This window comes from Sporothrix schenckii, assembly GCF_000961545.1.
Source record: "Sporothrix schenckii 1099-18 chromosome Unknown Cont41, whole genome shotgun sequence".
Taxonomy (NCBI): Eukaryota; Fungi; Ascomycota; class Sordariomycetes; order Ophiostomatales; family Ophiostomataceae; genus Sporothrix; species Sporothrix schenckii.
The window spans coordinates 3,829,853-3,851,995 of NW_015971142.1; the positions used below are offsets into that span (position 1 = coordinate 3,829,853).

General features: G+C 53.8%; 5 protein-coding genes across 5 annotated transcripts; 4 read left to right on the forward strand and 1 right to left on the reverse strand.

The window, feature by feature from the left end:
• Positions 1 to 46: 46 nt before the first annotated feature.
• On the forward strand, positions 47 to 2,409 carry SPSK_07101 (uncharacterized protein; the record flags this gene model as incomplete). The annotated part of the gene is made up of 3 exons (XM_016733769.1): positions 47 to 1,132; positions 1,198 to 2,308; positions 2,375 to 2,409. The coding sequence occupies 3 exons, from the start codon at positions 47 to 49 to the stop codon at positions 2,407 to 2,409; spliced, it is 2,232 nt and encodes a 743-aa protein (XP_016591535.1).
• A 4,806-nt stretch (positions 2,410 to 7,215) lies between these two features.
• SPSK_07360 (uncharacterized protein) lies at positions 7,216 to 8,930 on the forward strand (the record flags this gene model as incomplete). Its single annotated transcript, XM_016734024.1, has 6 exons — positions 7,216 to 7,229; positions 7,352 to 7,395; positions 7,493 to 7,518; positions 7,640 to 7,730; positions 7,785 to 8,334; positions 8,408 to 8,930. The coding sequence occupies 6 exons, from the start codon at positions 7,216 to 7,218 to the stop codon at positions 8,928 to 8,930; spliced, it is 1,248 nt and encodes a 415-aa protein (XP_016591536.1).
• Positions 8,931 to 10,156: 1,226 nt separating this feature from the next.
• On the reverse strand, positions 10,157 to 11,449 carry SPSK_07583 (small subunit ribosomal protein S3e; the record flags this gene model as incomplete). Its single annotated transcript, XM_016734242.1, has 3 exons — positions 10,157 to 10,442; positions 10,491 to 11,261; positions 11,427 to 11,449. 3 exons carry the CDS (start codon positions 11,447 to 11,449, stop codon positions 10,157 to 10,159), a joined length of 1,080 nt encoding a protein of 359 aa, XP_016591537.1.
• A 2,343-nt stretch (positions 11,450 to 13,792) lies between these two features.
• SPSK_06971 (phosphatidylinositol-3-phosphatase YMR1) lies at positions 13,793 to 16,855 on the forward strand (the record flags this gene model as incomplete). Its single annotated transcript, XM_016733641.1, has 2 exons — positions 13,793 to 13,807; positions 13,892 to 16,855. 2 exons carry the CDS (start codon positions 13,793 to 13,795, stop codon positions 16,853 to 16,855), a joined length of 2,979 nt encoding a protein of 992 aa, XP_016591538.1.
• Positions 16,856 to 19,365: 2,510 nt separating this feature from the next.
• On the forward strand, positions 19,366 to 21,546 carry SPSK_07156 (protein phosphatase 2 (formerly 2A), regulatory subunit A; the record flags this gene model as incomplete). The annotated part of the gene is made up of 6 exons (XM_016733823.1): positions 19,366 to 19,456; positions 19,525 to 19,676; positions 19,751 to 20,502; positions 20,582 to 20,682; positions 20,757 to 21,094; positions 21,175 to 21,546. The coding sequence occupies 6 exons, from the start codon at positions 19,366 to 19,368 to the stop codon at positions 21,544 to 21,546; spliced, it is 1,806 nt and encodes a 601-aa protein (XP_016591539.1).
• Between the last annotated feature and the right edge of the window lie 597 nt (positions 21,547 to 22,143).

The window sequence follows — 22,143 nt, forward strand, 5'->3', positions numbered from 1 at the left end:
TATTTGCCATCTCAAATAGCGACCTTTATTCGAACATAGAGACGCTATGACAGAACTATCATTGGATGGGCCGACTCTGGCCATCGCCGAGGAAGTGGATCTCACGCTTGACGTCAAGGCAACGGATGTCGCGGGCGAGGACTTTGACTTGGACCTCGGCGGCGGTGCCGACCTGGAACGAGATGACGGCGAGGGCCCGACATCGAACTTGACCAAGATTGAGATTGGAGCCGATTTGGATGAGATCAACTACGAGGAAGAGACACACCACGATGCCGCAGAAGAGATCGCCACTGCAGAGGCAGACAACATCCGCGCCGACCAAGAAAATAACGCACCTACAAACGACGACGCCGCCGACGAGATCGACTACGAAGACACTGAAATCCACGCTACGACAACGACACAAGACAGTCACAACGGTGACCACCATGCCGCACAGAGCCACGATGGTGATGTCTCGGAGTCGCAAGAGCACCATGAGACTGGTGGCAAACACCGCGAGCATAACGATATTGACTTCGGATTCGATGACGCTGACGACAGCCACGGCGGAGAGGGGGAGCACGGAGAGCATGGAGAACACGAGGAGCACGAGGAGCACGAGGAGCACGAGGGTCATGGTGAGCATGACCGAAATGACCACGGAGAGTACGAACAAGAAGGAGATGACTCCCACGAGTATGACGAGGATGACGAAGACGGAGAGATGGCCGAGTCCAAACAGGAAGACGAAGAAGACGAGGAAGAAGAAGACGAAGATGAAAACGACGATAACCGTGGACAGCATGCTGAGGTCGACCATGACGAAAGTGACGGTACTGGTCAGGACTATAACCGTGATGAAAACGATGAAGAGGACAGCGACTCAGACTCGGGTCTGGGTGCTCTCCGGAACTTCTACCCAGTGTCAACTTTTGACGTCATGGTCACATGGGGCGACCAAGTCTGCCCCCTTTTCAAGACACCCGGTGTTGAGGACCCCGACATGTTCTATCTGGAAGACTATGAGGCTCTGAACTATCCTCTCTCCAGGTTTTTGCAGACTATCCGGTCGAGTATTTCCTCGTGGGTCCGTGCCAGCGATGAGATTTTGATCCGAGTCAATGAGCTGGGACTCGAGTTTGGAGAGGTATGTTTTGCCCCTATCCCTAGATACTGCTCCTGATTTCGCCAGAATACTAATTTTTTCTCAAGACTACGACCGAGGCACTGCTAAGCCAGGTGACCTTCCACAATCTGTTGGCTCTGCACAACACGCTCGTTAAGAATGATGACTCAGAGTCCACGAAAGGTGTGCATATCACGTTGAGCACTCGCCCTAACTGTCTACTGCGTTTGAAAGACCTTGTTGGCGGTGCTGGCTCGGGCAAAGGCCTCTCCGCGTTCCCGTCGGCAAGTACTCGTGTAGATGAGTCTTCGGATGACAGCGGCGAGGCAGAAGCAGACTCGGACGACTCCTCGCCAGATGGTGAGGTTGACGAGATAGTCGAGGAAGACGACGATGAAGAGATTGAAGACGACATCGAGGAAGACGCCGCGGACGACATTGATATGGCAGGGTCTTTCGACGATGCTGAGAGCGTTGCCAGCCAAAGCTTTGCCGAAGCCGCTGATAAGGAGGCTGCCCAGCCTGAACTTGACACGCCAACAGCCGACGAGGATGCCGATGCCGCGGAGGAAATTGATTACATCAATTACACCAACGAAGAGGTCGACGACAGTGTTGACGGCGCCCATCTGGGCCCAGAAGGTGTGACTGACTTGCCCACGCCGCATGCTGATGTTGGAGACGAGTTTGAGTTTGCAAACGCGGAAGACAACCTTATTGATGGCCTTGCTGCCGACGAGGCCAAACTGGATCAGGGCGATGACCTAGATCTTCTGGAAGATATCAACGACGACGGCGACATTGTCAGCCATGACCGGGACGTTGCGACCGTGGACGCTGCGGGTCATGAAGACCGGCGGGAACACCAAGACGACTTTCTGGACCTGGGTGGCGACATTGATGCGGCCACGTCGGCGGCAACTTTGGAGACTAGCAACAAGGCCGATGATCTCGAACCGTCTCTTGACACAAGTGCAACAGCTACCCTGGACAATGATGAGATCGACTACGAGGACAGCCGCCCTGCAGGAGAAGAGACCCACGCAGTCGTCGACTCGGGCGCTGATGAGATCGACTGGGATGTAGAAATTAAGAACACGGCTCCTGCCGACGCAACAGATGCCTCCCCAGCAGCCTCAGGAAAGCGAACGAGAGACGTGGATGAGTCGGGCGATGCCCTGCTTGGTGACCTACCAGGTGAGCATCCATTTAGAAGCAGATCACGCAGTACTCAAGCACGACCCATTGCTAACTCCACCGTAGATGTCAAACGAGTCCGGACTGGCAACACGCCATGATACAACAACCAGCGAATGTCGACCCCTGATAGGGATACTCGCGAAATGATATGAAGTCCATACCTTCGCCAGATATTCCGCCAAGTTTGTCGACCCAATGAAGTCAATTTATGGCTTTGTTGTCCTCTTTCCACTTTTTTCGCCATTCTCTTGAATGCACATTTTCGCAAAGACGCTCTTTTGTTTTTTCTTCTTTCACCTTCTACCTCCCATACCCATTTTCTCCTTATAATACCCTGTTGCCAAATTGGTAATGATTCTATCCGTTTCTCATTCTTCTTAACCAACATAAAGCAGCACAGCAACATTTTTCTCATCTACGACTCTTTTCGTCATCAGTTTAGCAAGGTAAGCTTTGATTTATTTATTTTTTCTACGCAAGCAACACGGACCGGAACCGACCCGACTCGACTCGACGCAAGTCATTCTTCAACATACCACATCTTAAGCCGCCAATGACTCGCCCATGCGATCGGCCACACTCATGCCAGTGACAAGCACGAACCTAGTCCTCCGTTCTTGTCCTATGACACGTTCGATACGGCCCCTCTCCGTTTTAATATTGATTTTGCATCTGTACTGTCTGCTTTCTGCCTCTACTCCTTTCGTGCCTTTATGCGCTATTTTCATTTCATGCTTGATTTCGGTTATGCTCGTTTTTGTTTTCGTTTGCCGGCATCGTGTATTTTAAAGAGTTTCTATTTCCAGTTGCAAACAGTGCGCACGCCAACTGCCTACTTACGTTGCAAGACAAGGGGCGACGAGGGGACGGAACTGCTGTCAGGGCGTTTCCGGAGCTTCAGGATGAAGGTGAAAAGAAGAGGTAGCTCTTGAGAGAAGAATGATGTAAGTCGTGTGTGTGTGTCTGTTACGGCGTATCTTGACGGCGTTATCTATTGTGCAGTTTTTGTCTAGGTAATTGCTCGCGTACCCCCTTACTGCGATGTCCTTGTGTTGTTGAGAAGGATATGTGTTGCCTCTTGGGTGATGAGTATGTCCCCGTTTTGGAGCGATCTCTCTCTCCTGGTGAGCAACGGCGATATCAAGCTAGCAAAGGGGTCTCCTTACCATGGTAGCAGAATTGACGGTTTGATATAAACGCGTGCTCTCTTTTGCGTAAACGCTTGTTGCACTACATCGGTTTCGAGCGGTGGTACGGACGGCGGGCAATATCCATAGTCCAATCTTTTGTTTGCAATTCGGACAAGGACATAGTGTGTACATCCTAGCCCTATCTGCAACTTTGTTTGCAGTTTCTTCTTTAAATTTTTTGAAACAAACCGGCTCGGGTGAAAAGAATAGAAACAAAAGCGGCTGGGGCTTGCCCTGCACACACGCGCTTTTGAAATAGTCAGGTACACCCGTGCTTGCCGTGGAGCATACTGTAAGGCACCGTCAAACGAGCCCGTTTTAATTGTTTCCTGGGATGAAACGACCAGGTACTAGTTTGTAGACTGCTCCGTATTATTGCATTATTACGTTGTGGGTTAATACTATGTACTCCAAAGAGCTTGGACCGTAGGGACCAAGGACGCTCGACACGTATTACCCTCATGAATTTGCCATAACAGTCCATGGGTGCTCAACATCGCGAGATAAAGCGTCGTCCTTCAACGAGGCGCAGCTTGCCCCGAGGACTCCGCAAGGGATGGGGAAAAGAGCAAAGAGAAACGTTAAGATTTAGGATGGAGGCACTTCACGGCGAATACGAGAAATGGCCAAGTCCGCGAAGGAAGGGGACGGAGTCAGAAAGACCTGTATGAAAGAAGTAATGGACAACGCGACACACGTGACAGTCAAAGGACGAGGTTCAAAATGAAAAGTGGAAGGACAGACGCGTCGAGGGTGACGTTGCGTAATTCTTCTCGTGGTGGTGGTCAAGTGTATTCCGTACATTCGTACAACTGCAGCACAATACTCCATATTTCGAGGTGGCATTCTTGGGCGGCAGGTGCGATAGCTGTGGAACGGCTCCACAGGTTCCACAGCGGGCCTGGGCAAACAAGCAAGCAAGTGTTGTTTTGGGCAGGGGAGGGCTGAGAGCGGCTCTCTGGCGGGTCTGGCTTTCGAAAGGATCTGTGTGAAGCAAAGAAGAGATGAGACGACCACAAGACAGACAGACAGGCGATATTCAGTTCCAAAGCAAAGGTGACGAAAGGAGCTTGCCATTCTTGAAAGCGATCTTCCTCCTGCGCTAAAAATGGTTTAAAAACTTGCTAAGACAGGAACTAGTCAGGGGAACAAAGTAGACAGGGTAGACTATGCAGAAAGAACAAAGGATGAACGGTGGTTCGGTGGCAGGGCGATTTGCTTGCGAGGCCTTCAAGGGGTCGAGATTTCTTGGAGGAAGAGTGGAGACCCATGCGCCCTGAAACCAAAACGAGGTTCGGAAAAAATGTAGCAGGAAGCACTGAGGCTCCAGGCACTTTCCCACCGCAAGAAGTTGACTGAGAAACATGTGCTAAAACGCCGTCGCCAATGGGCCAAGAGCCTGGCCAAGTCTGCGTGCGTAACTCCGTACGCGGTGCCAAACAACAACTATGCTCGACCCGGTCTTGGCAAACGGCTCCATCGAAAAGAGAATAAAGAACAACGTCGACACTGTGTTGACGATGCTTCAGACCGGCCACCCGCCATCCCTATGTGTAACTTTGAGCACAACAGGCGGAGAAAGCTGGTGAAAGAGGAGGGTATGACAAGGAGGAAAAGGCGGCGGAATGCACCTAATGCGCTTCCCAGAAGTCATGGCCGAAGTTGCCGACGCGCCGATAGCGAGCCCGTGATTACTGTAATACAGCGACTTCCACATGGACGAACAGGAAAGGATGTTCGGGCACGCGCTCATATGCCCATCTGCCCATGTCTGACGAAGGACGATCGCACCTGAAGAAACGCAACTAAGAGTCCGAAGTATCTAGAAAAACCAGAGAACGGCACGGCGCGCCCAGTTACCGCATTGGAACGGTGCAGTCAACACACCAGAACACAGCATCCATGTCCTGAAGCCAGTGGAGAGGCGTACTACAGTTCATAGTTATTGCGGCTATTTCTCTTCTGACGCGACGAAGACACATTGGAACTGAGAAGAGAATAGGGATACACATCTGCAGCCACAGCGTGCTGAGCATCGGGCTGGGCAAATGTAGACGATATGGTGATGTGAACATGACTGCAAGGGGAAAGGCGTACATTGCGTGTTTTATTTTCCTCGCCAAACTGCGAACCTTTGGTCAAGGGCGTCCCACTGAAAAGGTCTGTAGGATGCAGGTAAAAGGATTTATTTAGCCCACAGCTGCAGCGCATTCGGGGGCAAACCTAATTGTCTTCCCACCAATTTTTCGGCTTCCCCTGGGCTAAGCCTCTGAGCCGCCCACCACCAACCGCCCCTTGCACCTGCCTTTCCCAGCACAGGGGCGCCTTCTACTTTCTTATTCTGTCGCATCAGCTTTCCTCACATCCTCAGACAAAAGAAAACGAGGCAGGAAGGCGCAACTGCAAAACTGGCCAAGAAGCTACATCTTGCAAAATCCCACATCACAATCCATTTCTCAATATTTTCACACCTCGTTGAACCACTCTCGCCTCGATCCTACCCCAAGCGTGACAAACGCGCGCTTCTCCAACTGCACCATTGCTCGTGCGAACACGTATTACTTCGCAAGACCCTGCATTAATACGGCGCAAACTAGCCAACCTGCGCCGCGCCAAAATACGAGGACGGGGACTTCCAGAACATAGCATCACTCTCCCCCCCTCCCCTTCAGCATCTAACGACCAACCAACGAGGCGACGAGAATAGCGCAAGCCCCCCCTTTCTTCGATCTGCTGGTGTGAAGAAACCCCAAAAGAGCCCAGTGTTCGAAACCACCACACACCAACGCCAACCACTCCATAGGTCGAACAGCCCCCCCAACAAGGGGTCATTAGGGGAACATAGACCTGGACAAACGCAATTCAGGAAAATCCCACGACCGCTTTCCTCTTCTGTCGCACGATCCAAACCCTCCCTCGCCTGGCGCACACGACTTCCGCGGCTCTTCATTCTTCCCTCGGCCTCTCTCGTCCTCCCTCGCCCTCCCTCGCTGCCTCCTTTGTCTACGAAGTAACAGTCCCACGAGGCAATATTCTCGTCACGGTCCGCTTGCGCTATCTCTCGCTCTGCTCTGTCCACACTGCACGCTACACACAACGAGCCTTCGCCAACGCTCGACGCAACTCGTCTCGCCCGGCGCGAGTTCCTCTTGCCAACCTGTCCGTCTTGTTCACGACACACCGGAGAAACCACAGCCAACCCCCTCTGGTCGCTTTGTTACGCAGCATACACCTCGAACGCGGACATCACCCTCGCTTTTGCCCTCCTGTGTACCCTTTTGGGGCGATTTCTGTTGGCTTTTGCAAAAATTGAAGTTGATAGACAGCGACCAATTGTCTTGGCGACCATCGACGACAGCCAACCCGAGACGGCGATCGCATCCTCGTCCAAGTACCAGTCGGAATCGACAGACAACTCTCTTTTCTGCCAACAGACCCCCTTCTCGACTTCTCGGCTACTGCCGCTCTCTCGCTTTACGTCGTCCATTCCTTGTCGATACTGCGCGTGCAGTCCCTACGGGTCCCCCAAGACGCCGTCGAACAAGGTATCCCAACCAGATACAAAGCCATACGACGAAGACACATCTCTCCCGCCAAAGGAACAAAGGGAACTAGGGGCTGCGCGCTCTACGACACTCGTTCTGTTTCCTTGTTTCCTTTCGTGTCTCGTCTCTTTGGTGTCTTTCGATCATTTATTTTTCACACGCATTCACAATGTTGGAAGACAAGTACGAATGGCCTTTCCCCCTCCCCTCTTCGTCTACCCCTTCGGCGTTCCGATCGTCAACCCGGGCAAGGGTGTTTTGGCGCCCTGCGCTGACCATAATACTGACGTTTGTCTTTTCTGCAGGTACATCGGCCTGGCTTTGGCCATGGCATCCAGTCTTGCCATCGGTACGTCGCTGCCTCGGTTGTCTCCCGTTCGATGTTACATTCCGCGCCCATGGCGCACATGTCACGATCTTTTGCTAACGCATTTTCTATCCTTCAGGCACAAGCTTCGTGATTACAAAAAAGGTGCGAACGAATTAGACGAGTCTCCTCACCGCCGCCCGCCGGGCCTCGAGTCCATACATATAGATACGGCTATGTGATGCCGAGATCCTGAGTCACTTTTTACTAACCAGAGGATGTATAGGGCTTGATACATGCCGAGCAACGTCACGGTTTTGAGGGCGATGGCTTCGTCTATCTCAAGAGTCCATTATGGTGGTTTGGCATTTCAACAAGTAGGTCATTGCTGCCATTCTCTGACAGCTAAAACACTACCCATCTGCTAACAGCTCCAGTGGTCATTGGTGAGATCTGCAACTTTGCCGCCTATGCCTTTGCTCCCGCCATTCTCGTCACGCCCCTCGGCGCTCTCAGTGTCATTGTCGGCGCCGTCTTGAGCTCGTATTTCCTTGACGAGATCCTCGGCACGTTGGGCAAGCTCGGCAGTGCCATCTGCCTGATCGGCGCCGTCATCATTGTGCTGCACGCACCTCCAGACGAGGACATTTCCACCATTGACGAGATTCTGCACGACGCCATCCAGCCCGGCTTCCTTATCTACTCCTTCACCGTCACCGTCTATTCCGTCATTGCCATTTACAAGCTCGCCCCCGTCTACGGCAAGCGGAACCCTCTTATTTACCTGAGCATCTGCTCGCTCGTCGGTTCCATCTCTGTCATGGCCATCAAGGCCTTTGGCATTGCCCTGAAGCTCACCTTCTCCGGCAACAACCAATTCACCCACCCGTCCACCTATGTCTTTATGATTATCACCGCTGTGTGCATCTTGACGCAGATGAACTACTTCAACAAGGCCCTCAGCCAGTTCCCCACCAATATGTAAGTGTGCAGCCCCCCCACCCTCCCCACGCATCACCGTGCGTGCGCTGCGTTTGCTAACTACCTACCCCAGTGTCAACCCTCTCTACTACGTCACTTTCTCAACTGCCACACTCTGCGCGTCCTTTATCCTCTTCAGCGGCTTCAACACCACCGATACGATTAACACTCTGTCCCTCATCTCCGGCTTCCTCGTCACATTTGCCGGTGTCTACCTGCTCAACCTGTCGCGCACTGACCCCAACGGCACCCGCCTTGCCGGTCGCAACGGCTCGGACGTCATGGGCACCGACATGGTCTCATCCCTCCAGACCCGCATCAGCATGGAGACCCGCCGCAGCTTCGGCCCCGGCCATCGCCACAGTATCAGCGGCAGCAGCAATGCCGCCGACCGCCAGGGTTTAATACGCGCCTACGACGACGAAGAGGCCGGATTCGGCCTGGCCGACCTCGCCGAGGACACGGATGAGGACAACCCGCTGCCCATGTCGCCGAATGCCCCCAACGGCGGCGCCAGCAACGGGCACGTGTCCAAGAACAACAAGAAGACAGGGGGCGTACGAAGCGTATCCGATCAGTCCAAGCCGGGTCGGTAATGCACTGGACAGGATCTGGTCATGATTTCGGTTTCACTTCACTGTCTTTTCTTCTAACGATTTCTTGAGTTTTGCTGTTCTTGGTTACGTTTTCTTTTCTTTCTGTCCTTATTCTGTTGTTATCATGCCGTCACACATATACCGAAGCACATAACACCCTCTCCACAAAACTGCTTCCTCGTTCCTTGGATTATCGAACTCGAACTCTTCGCGTTCTCGTTTTTTTTTTCTGGATTCCTTACGTGCATCCTCTTCATGAACCCGGGTCCATAACCTTGGGGACCATGTCCTTCCATCTCTCCCGCAAAATTGTATATTTTTACATTTCATAAGGAGCGAGTTTCGTTGACGACAGCGAGGGAGATGATGGACTTGGAAACCAGAAGAGGTGTGGCGAGGAAATCATCATGGCGTTTTTCGTTGTTGCTTTCCAATTTAGTTCTCGTTTTTTTGTTTGCCATATTTGTGCGAAAAGGGGGGAGAGAGTCATCCAGTTGGGTAACGCTTCTGGGTCTTTTTAAGGGGCTGCGTAGCTACATGTTTTGTTGTTTTCTTGTCTTTTTTTCTTGGGACTCTTTCCTTTGATAGGGGGATGGCTTCATTGCCTTTGTTCTTTTTCTACCGTTTTCTAGCTGCTTTGTTTTCCTGCTCGACGCTTTTCGTGTGTACGATAGAAGGCGACGGCCTTGCCTCCACATTATGCAGGGCAAACCATCCAAAAACCAATTCCATAAACACTGCATGACACACCGACAATGTGATCGTAGGATGAGTGGAAGTGTCTACTCGTTTCACTTGCAACAATCTCCCGTAAACGACTCACATCACCATACTTCACAGGACCATTATATAAATTTTTAATCAAGTTTGATTTTTTTTAAACCGTAAGTGTGACGGTGTGAGTGTGCGGTGAAACCTAAGGGGAGGGCAAGGGGAGGACAAACGCCCAAAGAATCTGTTGAAAACAAACCAAGCGAAAGAAAATAAAAAAAATCAATAGGCGTTTTAAAAAAAACAAGTACTATCCCCTCCCTTGTCCGTTTTGGTACGTTCGTAGTCCCATTCGTCCCAGAGCCCGTTTCCTCAAATCAACTTTTCTGCAAATCCTCGTTTTCCACGTGTCAAAAGCCTTTCACTGGTTTCATGTTTCCTCTCTGAAGAACAAAACGTGACACTTCATCCCCGGGGGGATACTTCCTGGAGGAAATTGCCGTCCAGGTCGCCCTTTACCATCGTTGGAGGTTGCCATGCTCGACATCGTAGGCGCCGCCAAACTGGATGCCCATGGGCACCTGCACGGTGGGCTCGTCGTACAACGCGTCACCGCTGAGGAAGCCCACAGACTGGCCTGCAACGTCGGCAGGAATGTGGTCGAGGACGATGATGTTGTCGTCGTCGTTGTCGTTTCGCATCATGATTCCAGGTGCAGCCAGACTGCCCGGGGCGATGCCGCCGCCGCTGCCCAAACCTTGCTCGCCGCCGCCACTCACACCAGCTCCCGCTCCACCACCACTGCCACGCAGTACACCCCCATCGAAGCCACCGCCACGTTGAGCATACTATTGCTCAGCGGGGGCAGCCTCCTCGTCTGCAGGTGCCGCGGCGGCAGCCTCAGCAGCGCGCGCAGCCTCGGCGGCGGCGGCTTGCTGGGCAGCCTTGGCACCGTAGTCCTGGCTGATGGGCTGGGTGACGGGCTGCTCCTCCTTGGGCTCGATGATGGTGACGGAGTCGGGCAGCGACTTCTGGGGGCCGGCCTTGCCCTCGGGGTCGGAGCCGCGCATGATCTTGACCTTGATACCCAAAACACCCTGGCGCAGCAGGACGTGGCGGGTGGCCGAGTCGATAAAGTCCTTGGCGGGCTGGCCGGAGTGGATCATGAAGCCGTCGGTGAACTTCATGGACTTGGCACGGGCGGCACGGAGCTTACCCGAGACGACAACCTCGCAGCCCTTGGCGCCGCTCTCCATGATGAAGCGCAGGACACCGTAGCAAGCACGGCGGACGGCCAGGCCGTTGAGCAGCTTGTACCGCAGGGACTCGCACTGGGCGACGGCGGACAGACCGCGGTTCTGGACCTTGGCGGCGTAGAGGGAGACGCTGTTCTCGGGGAACTTGAAGCGCTTCTGGATGAGCGAGGTGAGCTCACGGATGCGGCGGCCCTGCTCGCCAAGAACCTCCTGGGTGTGGGTGGCGCGGATGATGATGTCGGTGACGGTCGGGGTGACGCGGACCTCGACGCCGGAGTAGCCCTCCTCGGCCAGCTCGCGCTGGAAGAACTCGTTCAGCTCGGCGTAAAAGACACCGTCGGCGACGAACTTTCTCCGCTTGGAGCTGTAAGAAAACAAAAACAGTCAGCATTGCTGGATCACTTTGTTCGGATGCCCCCTCCTTCAGTCCTGTCCCTCGATCATCTCCTGGTCCTCCAAATCGAAAACCAAAAGTCTCTTTCTCGTGGATATTCCCCTCCAAAATCCGTTCGTGGGATCGTTGACGTACATCTGAGCACCCGGGGTAGCCATGTTTGTGATATGTGAGGATTTCGAAAAGGAAAGAGTCCGAAAAGCGGGAGGTTGTTGTCGTCGAGAGTGTCGAAACCGGGGGGTATCGTTCGTGGGTTGTCAAAGGGTGATGGAGATGGATCACTTTTCACGCAGGCTCGAAATGGACGACAACCCTCCAATGCACTTTTTTCGCTGCACTTTGGCGCTACCATTCAAAAAATAAAAATCATTGGACTGCCCGTAAATTCTTTGCCAGGTCCCCACCAACCAGAGGGCCGGATTCAGGTGGAAGGAAGCCCTAACTGCTTAGTCATTGAGCGAGGAGCTGCACTTGCACCGCATTCTGCGCACAAATTTGCAGTGAGGTGAAAAAAGGGTGCGCTTTCAGCCAATGATAAGAGAGGACCACTCGAGCCACTTTGCAGCCCCAAAATCAATACAGTGTAAATACTGTCTTTAAGTATATGATACTATGCCCATGAGAAGCTTCCCTTTCAAGCCACAGAAAGCACTTTCACCGACACAGAACGCAGCCTTCACTTGGGGACAAGTATTTGATTTCTGGAAAATCGTGCCTTTAGAAATTAAGATTCATATTATGGCCTTTTTCCTACATATCTCTCCGCTTTCTCCCGCAAGTTTCAGCACAGACACGTCCTCTGCTCCCGTTGTTTAAATCATGAGGTAGCGGAGACAGAAGCGCACGACCAGTAGACTGCGATTGCTAGATCTTTCCTGGGTATGTAGGCGTTATTTGTTTTGCCATTGTTCAATTACTTGTCACCACGAGTGGCCTCGTTGATGGATGAGGCATCGTTGTCCTTGTCATCTGTCTTGCTCGGCATGTGAGCGTCCTTGGCGGCCTCTTGGACCTCGTCGGCCATGATGTAAAAGTCGAGTGAGATGCAAGTAGTTATGTTCTTCACTTGGAAATTTCGAGATGTGTGCAAGAAGAATCTATACTGTACAAATCACAGGTAGAGCAGAATAGAGAAGGGTCAAGAAAGCTTCAAGTGATCAAAGTTGCTGCCCGAGGCCATAGTATTTATCGTCCGGACAAAAGATAGCCATGGACGTCTGTAACCAAACTATTTCTTCCAGCCCATCCTATTCATCGGACCCTGCAAGGATGCCCATGCGGAAATCAAAACGAGGAGACTAACACGAATACCGCGGTTTGACAGGACAAGAAACAGAGTGACGAGACCATGCAAATGCACATGCGCCATTTCACCAAGTAGCCTTGGTTTATGTTCTGCTTCTCTGGAGGCGTTCACGAAAATTACTCGAATAGCAAATATCCTCACCATTTGACACTCAGTGAAATAATGTCCATTACAGGGAAAACGCTTTTTGTGTTTCTTTTTTTTTTTTTTTTTTTTTGAAACAATTATGCACCCAAACAAACATTATTCTACTATAAAATAAAATAAAACAACAAAAATGTGCAGATACAATATAACGCTGCTCTGGAAGGCCTGACATTGTGATGCGTTATCAGGTCTGTTGCTATAAAACAGGATGTTTTCAAACTTGGTAACCGCGCCAAAAGGAAATATTGTATCAGTGTAAGCTCATAATAAAATTTGGTATCTATAAAACTTCGTTTTATAGATACCTTTCTGTCCATCCCATACAAACCGACCATGATAGTCACGTGATGGAAATTTGTCGAGGTCGACGGTCGCTTTCTAAATAAAGCCGACAACGACGTCACAGACAAGGCTTAAGATGCAAATGTGCCGAACCTTCACATTTCGCAACTCTTCTGGAGCCTACTTGATTTCGATTTTTGGTGGATAAATGGAACATTCTTGAAAATTTATAACACAATATAAATACTCCTTAGCAGAAACCAAAATCAAATTCAAGACCAACTCCACGTGACTGCGATTGGGCGCATATACTTGCCAAGCGCCGCACTAACCACCACGACCGTCCGCCAACGAGAGAGCTCCTTCCCTTCTGTTGGGCAGGCTGCACAACCTGACCTGGCCCCTCCAGCCAGCTTTATCTCAGCCCACACAACAATACAGAAAGAGTGTGTACAACCGCCGCCACTGGTCTCGTGTGCATCGCGGTTCATTGCATACACGCGCACCGCATTATTCCAACGGCTTTTCTACCGGCCACAGCATCAACTATCACGCCCCGTGCAGCATCCGTTCCCCGCCCCTTTGACTGCCCGCCACTTCCGGAGCAACGTCATTGAACGCTTGGCTCTCGGCTTTTCGGCATATATATTTCATCTGTTGACTTCAGCACGTCTCAGTTGAAGCTCTTATAGCTGCCTTCTTCCTTTGTTATTTCCGTCCCTTGTCCTGCGTCGCTGCCGACCCGACGGCGGCGCCCGATGACGGCATGGACCCCAAGCTCGTACGTAAGCCCCTGCGATGTTGATGCCACCGTCAAGCTCACACCTCCGGCCTCTACTAACATATTGCTGTGCCCGACGTCTAGACAATCGAAAATGTAAGCGTGCTGTCGGCCGGGACGTCGACACGGGGCACGCTGAAGCTCACAAACTTCCACATTGTCTTTTGTGCCCCAATCCCGACACCGCCACTAGCAAGGGCGGCATCGTCAACAGCTTCGTCAGCAGCGACACCACCACCCCCTCCACCAAAGGACAGCCCGACTCGCACATCCAACGACTCCTCCTCTACTCCCTCCGACTCTAGCAAACAAAAACCACAACCGCCAACTACGGCACCCGCCCGGCAGCGCGAGTCGTGGATTACCTACCCCATTATTGCCCACTGTACGTTCCGGCCCACGCCGTCCTCGAGCGGCGTGCCCTCCTCGATCCGCATACGGTGCCGTGACTTTAATATTGTCTGCTTTAGCTTCACCGACGAGAAGCAGGCTCGCGAGGTCTTTGAGTTTATCCGCAGCCGCACCTGCCGCCTCGGCAGCATCGAGAAGCTCTACGCCTTCTCGTATGCGCCCGCGCGCCAGGAGAAGGACTTGTGCGGCTGGGACGTCTACGACGCACGTGCTGAGTTCCGCCGGCAGGGCATCAATGAGAAGCTGCCAGACCGTGGCTGGCGCATCTCGCACATCAACAAGGACTATACCTTTTCACCAACGTACCCGAGCCTGCTTGTGGTGCCCTCCAAGATCTCGGACAACGTGTTGAAATACGCCGGCCAGTTCCGCTCGCGCGCGCGCATTCCGGCCCTGACGTACTACCACCCCATTACGCAGTGCAGCATCACCCGCAGCTCGCAGCCTCTGGTGGGTGTTCGGAACAATCGCAGCATACAGGATGAGCGGCTGGTGAGCGCGTGCTTCTACAAGTCGACGGCTGTCTTCAGTGGCGACGCGACGCACAGCAACAGCAATATCCGTAATAACGGCTCTAATACAGCTACCAGTGACTCGTCGACGCCGAGCGGCGAGTCGGGGAGCGGGAGCGGTGACACTATGATTGTCACATACGATGGTGTGGCCGAAGCAGTGACCATCGTAGACAAGATGGGAGGCAGTGGTGGCGACGACTCGGCCACCGAGGCCGATGATGGGTCCGACGATAATCCGGCGAGCCGCGTCTTCGGTGCCCGGCGGGACAACCTCATTGTCGACGCACGCCCGGCCATCAACTCGCTTGCCATGCAGGTGGTGGGCAAAGGGTCCGAGAACATGGACCACTACAAGTCGGCCACCAAGATGTTCCTTAGTATTGACAACATTCACGTCATGCGGGAGTCGCTCAACAAGGTCATCGAGGCCGTCAAGGACGCTGACATCTCGCCGCTGCCGCCCAGCCAGGACCTGCTGGCCAAGAGCGGCTGGCTCAAGCACATCCGCGGCATCTTGACGGGCTCGCAGACCATTGCGCGCCAGGTCGGTGTCAGCGCTGCCCACGTGCTGATCCACTGCTCCGACGGCTGGGACCGCACAAGCCAGCTCAGCGGCCTCGCGCAGATTATGCTGGACCCTTACTTCCGCACCATTGACGGTTTCATCGTCCTGGTGGAAAAGGACTGGCTGTCGTTTGGCCACATGTTCCAGCAGCGCTCCGGCCACCTCAACTCAGAGAAGTGGTTCGTCACACAAAACGACGCCATGGCAGGGACCAAGATTGAACCGGGCGAGAGCGATGGGCGCAACGAGGTCTTTGACAATGCCGTGGCCAGCGCGCGCCGGTTCTTCAAGAAGAGCCTGAGCCAGGACAAGGAAGAGTCGGACGGCGACGGCGCCGCCGAAGATGCTGGCAGCCGGTCCGCACCCGTGGAAGAGAGCCAAGCGACACGCCCGCGTGAAATCAGCCCGGTCTTCCACCAGTTCCTGGATGCTACATACCAGCTGCTGCGGCAATATCCCACGCGCTTCGAGTTCAACGAGCGCTTTCTGCGGCGTCTTCTGTACCACCTCTACTCGTGCCAGTATGGCACCTTCCTCTATAACAACGAGCGCCAGCGCCTCGAAGCCAAGGTGCGAGAGCGCACCTCGTCTGTCTGGGACTATTTCTTGTCCCGCCGTGCCGAATTCACCAACCCACAATATGACGCCTCCGCCATGGCTGCTGCCACCAACGGTAGCAACGAAGGCAACGGCCGCCAAGACGACCGCCTGCTGTTCCCAAAACTCGACGAGATCCGCTGGTGGCACCAGGCCTTTAACCGCACCGACCAGGACATGAACAGCGCGCTCAACGCTGCGGCAGCCGCCGCGGTGGAACGCCACGTTAACTACCACGCCACCATGACGGCCACAGCTGCGGCGCCGGCGACGGTTATCGTGACGCCCGGCGACGACGATCCTACAGCCCCATCAGGCCTAACGGCAAGGAGTGCGCGCAGCAGCCGGTCCGTCTCGCCCCGCCGTGGTGCCAGTCCGGCCTCACCGCCGTCCTTCCAGACGTCGCAGTCCGCGGGAGCCGAGCTTGCGACGACGGCGACAACGGCGACAACAACAGCAACGACGATCAACGTCCCCAACGCCGCCATGGCGCGCGCTCTGCTCGCCTCGCCCGTTGATGACAATGTCGACTCGATCCCCTCATTCCAGCGCAGCGGCTCGTCTACCAACGAACCCAGCGCCTTTGCTGCTCTCCGGGACGGCTTTGCCGGCCTCGGTCTGGGCCAAAAGGTCGGCGGCGTCCTTGGCACGCTGTCGGCCGTCGGCAGTAGCATTGGCAATGGTAATGGCAATGGCAGTACTACAGGGAACGCAACTAACACCGTTCATGAGAGTGGCGGCTCCGTGTCCGGCACCAGAAGTGGTACACCTGCTAGCAACATCAACGGCCGCGAGTCTCTCTTTGGCCTGGCCGACGCGGACGGGGACAAAGACAACGCGACCAGCAGTGGCGGCAGCGGCAGCGGCGGCGTTTTTGACTCGTTTGTGGGTGGCAGCGGCAGCAGACGCAGCCGGCAGATGAACCGCTCGAGCGGCGAGCAAGAGCTGCGGGATATGTAGCATGGGGAACGGAGAATTGCGGTTTGCTGGTGGCCTCGGCGTCTCGACGTTTTTATTATCACGATTAGACAGACTCGTGCATTTGTTTATTTTGTATGGATCAGCGTTTTGTTTGGGGTGGTTATCTTTTACTCCTCCCACTCTTGTTTTGCCTTTTGCTTTTCGGCGTCTTTATTCTTATTTGGTCTCCGGTGCCTTTAGACCACCTGAAAAAACTCCAGCGAATCAACATAAGCTTTGTTGCCCTCAGGACTCTATTTCTATTTGAGGCCCTCAATGTTGATATCACGTGCTTTCGTTAAAGATGCGATGTGCCATTCGTCTTGCCGCGCGCGCTGTAAATTGTATGAAGTCTCCATTTTGCCAGCCGCCGGCAACCCCGCTGTTGTTTAACCTAACTGGCCCAAGCTTCTGGTGTTGGTTGCTATGTAATCTTGCATTGGGCGTTTACCAACCCCATATTACAGCACCAAAGCACTGCTGTGGATGCAGCAAGGCCGCTCCTTCTTAACTCGCACATTGTTCTGCGCCTTCTGTTCCGGGCATCGTAATAGATTGCATGGCAGGGCAGCTGCTTGCTTTGTCAAGGACACGGGAACCGTGGAGGGAAGCTGCATAGTGGGCGCCTTCAGCTTAGAGACTCCACCCCTCACTGATTGTCAGTTGACAAGTATCTTAAGACTACCCCGCCACTGGCCTTTCAGCTCTCTTCTAGAGCTATTGCTTTAGGCCGATCCTAGGCTACCAGTAGCGCCTCGTGCTTTGTATCTGACCAAATGACGATTGCATCACTCTTTTCTGCTGCCCGCGCCTGGTTTGGGTCGTGCCGGCATTGGCAGTCGTAGGTACACGCGACCCGGCATAAAAAGTGCCTCTTGTTGCGGTTGACAACATAGCTCACCTGGCGGAATGGAACGCTATTTACAGTTGTTGACTTGCACAATCCTGCGATGGATGGCCTGGTGTCCTCTAATTGCAACGCCTTCCCTTTCGGTAGGGTATTATTACCCCGTAGACGGACGGGGCTGGGAATGCTGTAATGCGATCCCACTGTTTGGGAAGGCGCGCCCGGCCTCACCGACCAGATCAGACAGGTAGGCCCCCCAAAATTTTAAATTAGCACTAGCGACACTGCCGCCAGCTTGGAAACAGCGAAACAAGGAACGAAAAAACAAAACTCCGAAAAGGGGGAAGCAGCGAGGGGAGGCATAAACAGCAACCAGAGCCGCCCCTCTAGCGACCGCTGTATCCTGTACTACAGGGAGGGGTGGGATTGGGCGGTTGGGTGGTGAATGCTCTTTCCAACCTGGGCGTTGCTCGCGACCCAAAAACCTTGCTTGGGACTGGGCTGCCCCTTCCTCTCTCAGAACGGACCTTGTTCTTTTCGAAGCACCACCGCATCATCTCGAATAAAGAAAGGGACCCATTCCACTCTCCCCCCAGTGTCTTCTACTTTTGCTTGCTTCTCCCCCAACCTCAATCCCAGTCTAATAACCTCTCTCCTTTGCATCGCCAATCGTCAATCAACAGCTCCACTGCGCGCTCGTCGAAAACGCATCCCCCCCTCCCTCCCTCGCAGACCGTCTCTTTCTCCGCCTGCTCGGTTGCTATTTTTGTTTTAGCTTGAGAAGCGCTCACTGCATCGCTCTTCTCGTCTCTTTTATTTCTCTATCCTGTTCGTCATTTTGCACCCTTGTGCCTCGTTTTCAGCCTCTCTTCATATCCACACCGTCCGATTTCCGGCTGCGCAATCATCGACCTTTGACGCGCCCCGGCCTTATTTGTCGATTTTTTTTTCTTTGTATCTTGGAGTTTTCGTCACAAAGCATCGTCACCCGAATCGACGTGAAGGCTCCTCCTCCTCGCGCGACGCCCTGCTTTTGTCTTTCTTCCCCGCCAGACAAAGCATCGCACCGCATCTCTCACCACCGCCTCCTCCTTCTCCTCCTCGTCGTCTCGATTCCATCGACCTGCCGTCCCGAGCCGCCTTTCGCTTTCCCTCGTCACAGTCACCATTCCGTTCCTCATGGCAGACGCGCCCAACGCCACGGACGAGCTCTACCCCATCGCCGTGCTTATCGATGAGCTCAAGGTACGAATTTTTTGATTTTCGCTGGCCACACGCCCCTTTTGTTGTGTCTCGCCCTCGCCCTACGAATGGGTTGTTGGATCATGGCTATTGTCTGAGCTCTAGCTTTCCGACGCGATGATGGTTGTTTTGATGATTGTGGAAACACACCGATTGCTGATGTCCTTTCGTGTAGCACGACGATGTCCTGCTCCGTCTCAATGCCATCCACCGTCTGTCGACGATTGCTCTCGCACTCGGCGCTGAGCGCACGCGCGAAGAACTGATTCCCTTTCTCGATGGTCGGTGAAATGCCCCTCTGTATTGTTTAACTACCGCGACTGCGTGTCTATGCCTGTTTTTTTATCCGCCCTTTCGATGCAAACGCTTCCGATACCGCTCTGTTGGCAGCACGTGCCGTGCACGATGTGACGGAAAGCAGATGTACAGCCCGCGTTTTGATCCAGGCATTGTTGCAAAGGTCGATCGCGAGGCTATTGGGACGCGTCGAGAAAGGATACGGGGCGGCCAGAGTGGGGTAGCTCATGGCAGCTTTCGTTGAACACTGTATAACTAACCGTTGATGTTGTGACCACTACAGAATCTGTCGAAGACGAGGATGAGGTGCTTGTTGCCTTGAGCGAGGAGCTCGGTGGCTTTATTGAATATGTCGGCGGCCCGGAGTGGGGTCATGTGCTTCTGTCGCCCCTAGAGAACCTCGCTGCGATCGAGGAGCCCGTTGTCCGAGACAAAGTACGTTGGCAGCCGAGCCCCCTGTGTCGGCCGTCCTTTGACCAGCATCAACGCTAACCGGTACCCCTCACTAGGCGGTTGAGTCTCTTAACAAGATCTGCGACGAGCTGTCGCCGAAGCAGGTCGAGGAGTACTTTGTGCCCCTGACCGTGCGCCTGTCCAAGGCCGACTGGTTCACGTCGAAAGTGAGCGGCTGCGGACTATACACAGCCCCATACAAGAAGGTGCCGCCCGGTGTCCAGGAGCAGCTCCGCCAGCAATTCGGACAGCTTGTCCACGATGATACCCCGATGGTGCGGCGCCAGTCCGCCACGCACATGCCCAAATTTGTCAAGGAGATGCCCGCCGCCATTGTGATTGACGAGATGATCCCCTTGTTTCAGCACCTCGCACAAGACGACCAAGATAGCGTCCGTCTTCTTACCGTCGAGATTCTCATCGCCATTGCCGAAGTCGTTCCCAAGGAGCAGCAGTCCAGCCATGGCGTGCTGCTCACGGCCCTGCGCAGCCTGATCGAGGACAAGAGCTGGCGTGTGCGGTACATGGTTGCAGACCACTTTGAGAAGATTGCCAAAGCCGTCGACGAGGAGGTCGTCACGAGAGACCTGGTCCCTGCCTTTGTCAAGTTGTTAAAGGACAACGAAGCCGAGGTGCGGACGGCCATTGCCGGCCAAATACCCGGCTTCTGTGTCCTGGTCGACCGCGACATGCTACTTAACGAGATCATGCCCAGCGTCGAGGACCTTGTATCGGACACGTCCCAGCACGTGCGCGCGGCCCTGGGCACACAGATTTCTGGCCTGGCACCAATTCTGGGCAAGCAAGAGTACGTCCACCGCGTGGACCCATTGTTGTGACCACGTTTCCGTCGCACATACATCCGCAAGCTGACCTTTCTCTTCCAGGACAATCGACCACCTCCTGCCCATGTTCCTGCAAATGCTCAAGGACGAGTTCCCTGAAGTTCGCCTTCACATCATCTCCAAACTGGAGCTTGTGAACCAAGGTATATATATAGCTATGCTTTTGTCCCCGTTTTGAATATGCTGATTCCTTGCTCACGCGTCTTTTCCTCACCAGTTATTGGCATCGACCTTCTTTCTCAGTCTCTGTTGCCGGCTATAGTTCAACTGGCCGAGGACAAGCAGTGGCGAGTGCGGTTGGCTATTATCGAGTACATTCCGCTGCTCGCTAGCCAGCTTGGCGTCGAGTTCTTTGACGAGAAGTTGAGCAGCCTGTGCATGAGCTGGCTGGGCGACACGGTGTTTTCGATCCGTGAAGCGGCAACACACAACCTCAAGAAGCTCACGGAGGTCTTTGGCGTTGACTGGGCCAGCGAGGCGATCATTCCGAAAGTCATGGCTATGGGTAACCACCCCAACTACCTTTACCGGATGACGACCTGCTTTGCTATTACGGTATGTTACGGCCCCTGTCGACTCATGGCTGCCCCTTGCCCTTTTCTTTTTCACGTTCTGTTTTACTAACCCGCATGCAGACCCTCGCAAGTGTGGTCAGCCTGGAGGTGATTGGCAAGCACATTCTCCCGATGATGGACAAACTGGTGGTGGACGACATTCCGAATATCCGCTTCAACGTCGCCAAGACGTACGGGGTTCTGATTGATGTGCTCAAACGGCTGCCGGACCAGGGCACACTGTACTCGCCCGAGAATGCTGACAAGGCCGGCAGCGGCGCACCTCCCGCGCCGTCCGCCAAGGGCGCCGAGCTGATCCAGAGCCGCGTGCTGCCGAGCCTCGAGAAGCTGCAAAAAGACGAAGACGTCGACGTGCGGTACTTTGCGACGACAGCAGCAGCCATCGCGACCGGCGCGTCGCCGACCGGGGACCCGATGAATACCTCTCCATAGACCTTTTTTTGCTTTTCTTTTTGCATCGTCGTCGATTCACCTTTTTTTGTAAAAGAAGCCGAAAAAAAGAAAGAAAAAAAGCATCCCTCCATACCAAAAAAGACACTTCGGGGTATAAATGAAGAAAGCAATTGCCATTATATATACATATCTTGTTCTAACTGCTTGCTCGTCCATCCTCTGCATTGTTCTCTTGATAGCTCGCCCAAAGAAGCTCAGGGCTCACAATCTGTCCAATACGTTGTAGGTTAGGTGCATAATGTAGTCGAAGGTAAGTTACCTTATTCAGGGACTCTTACGTAGTACGTACGATGTTTGTTACCGACTGCGGCCGCTGATAAAGATTTGTCCCGCACCGGCTTAATGCAGGGGGCTGGGCTGCGTGGATTAGGCATTGGGCCGCTTGGGGCGCTGTAATCTGCCGTAAGGTGCCTGCAGTTAGTCGACGTAACGCCGCCAGCCTTGTGCTGAACCTCCCAGTGTGTCACATTCTGTCATTTGGCCTGGCCTGTGTTTGCTTAGCGCTTGGCAGCTTCCTGGCCTCCCCATTGTTACAGGCGTGTAAGGTGCGTGTGGCAAAACTTCGGTTGCTCCTCC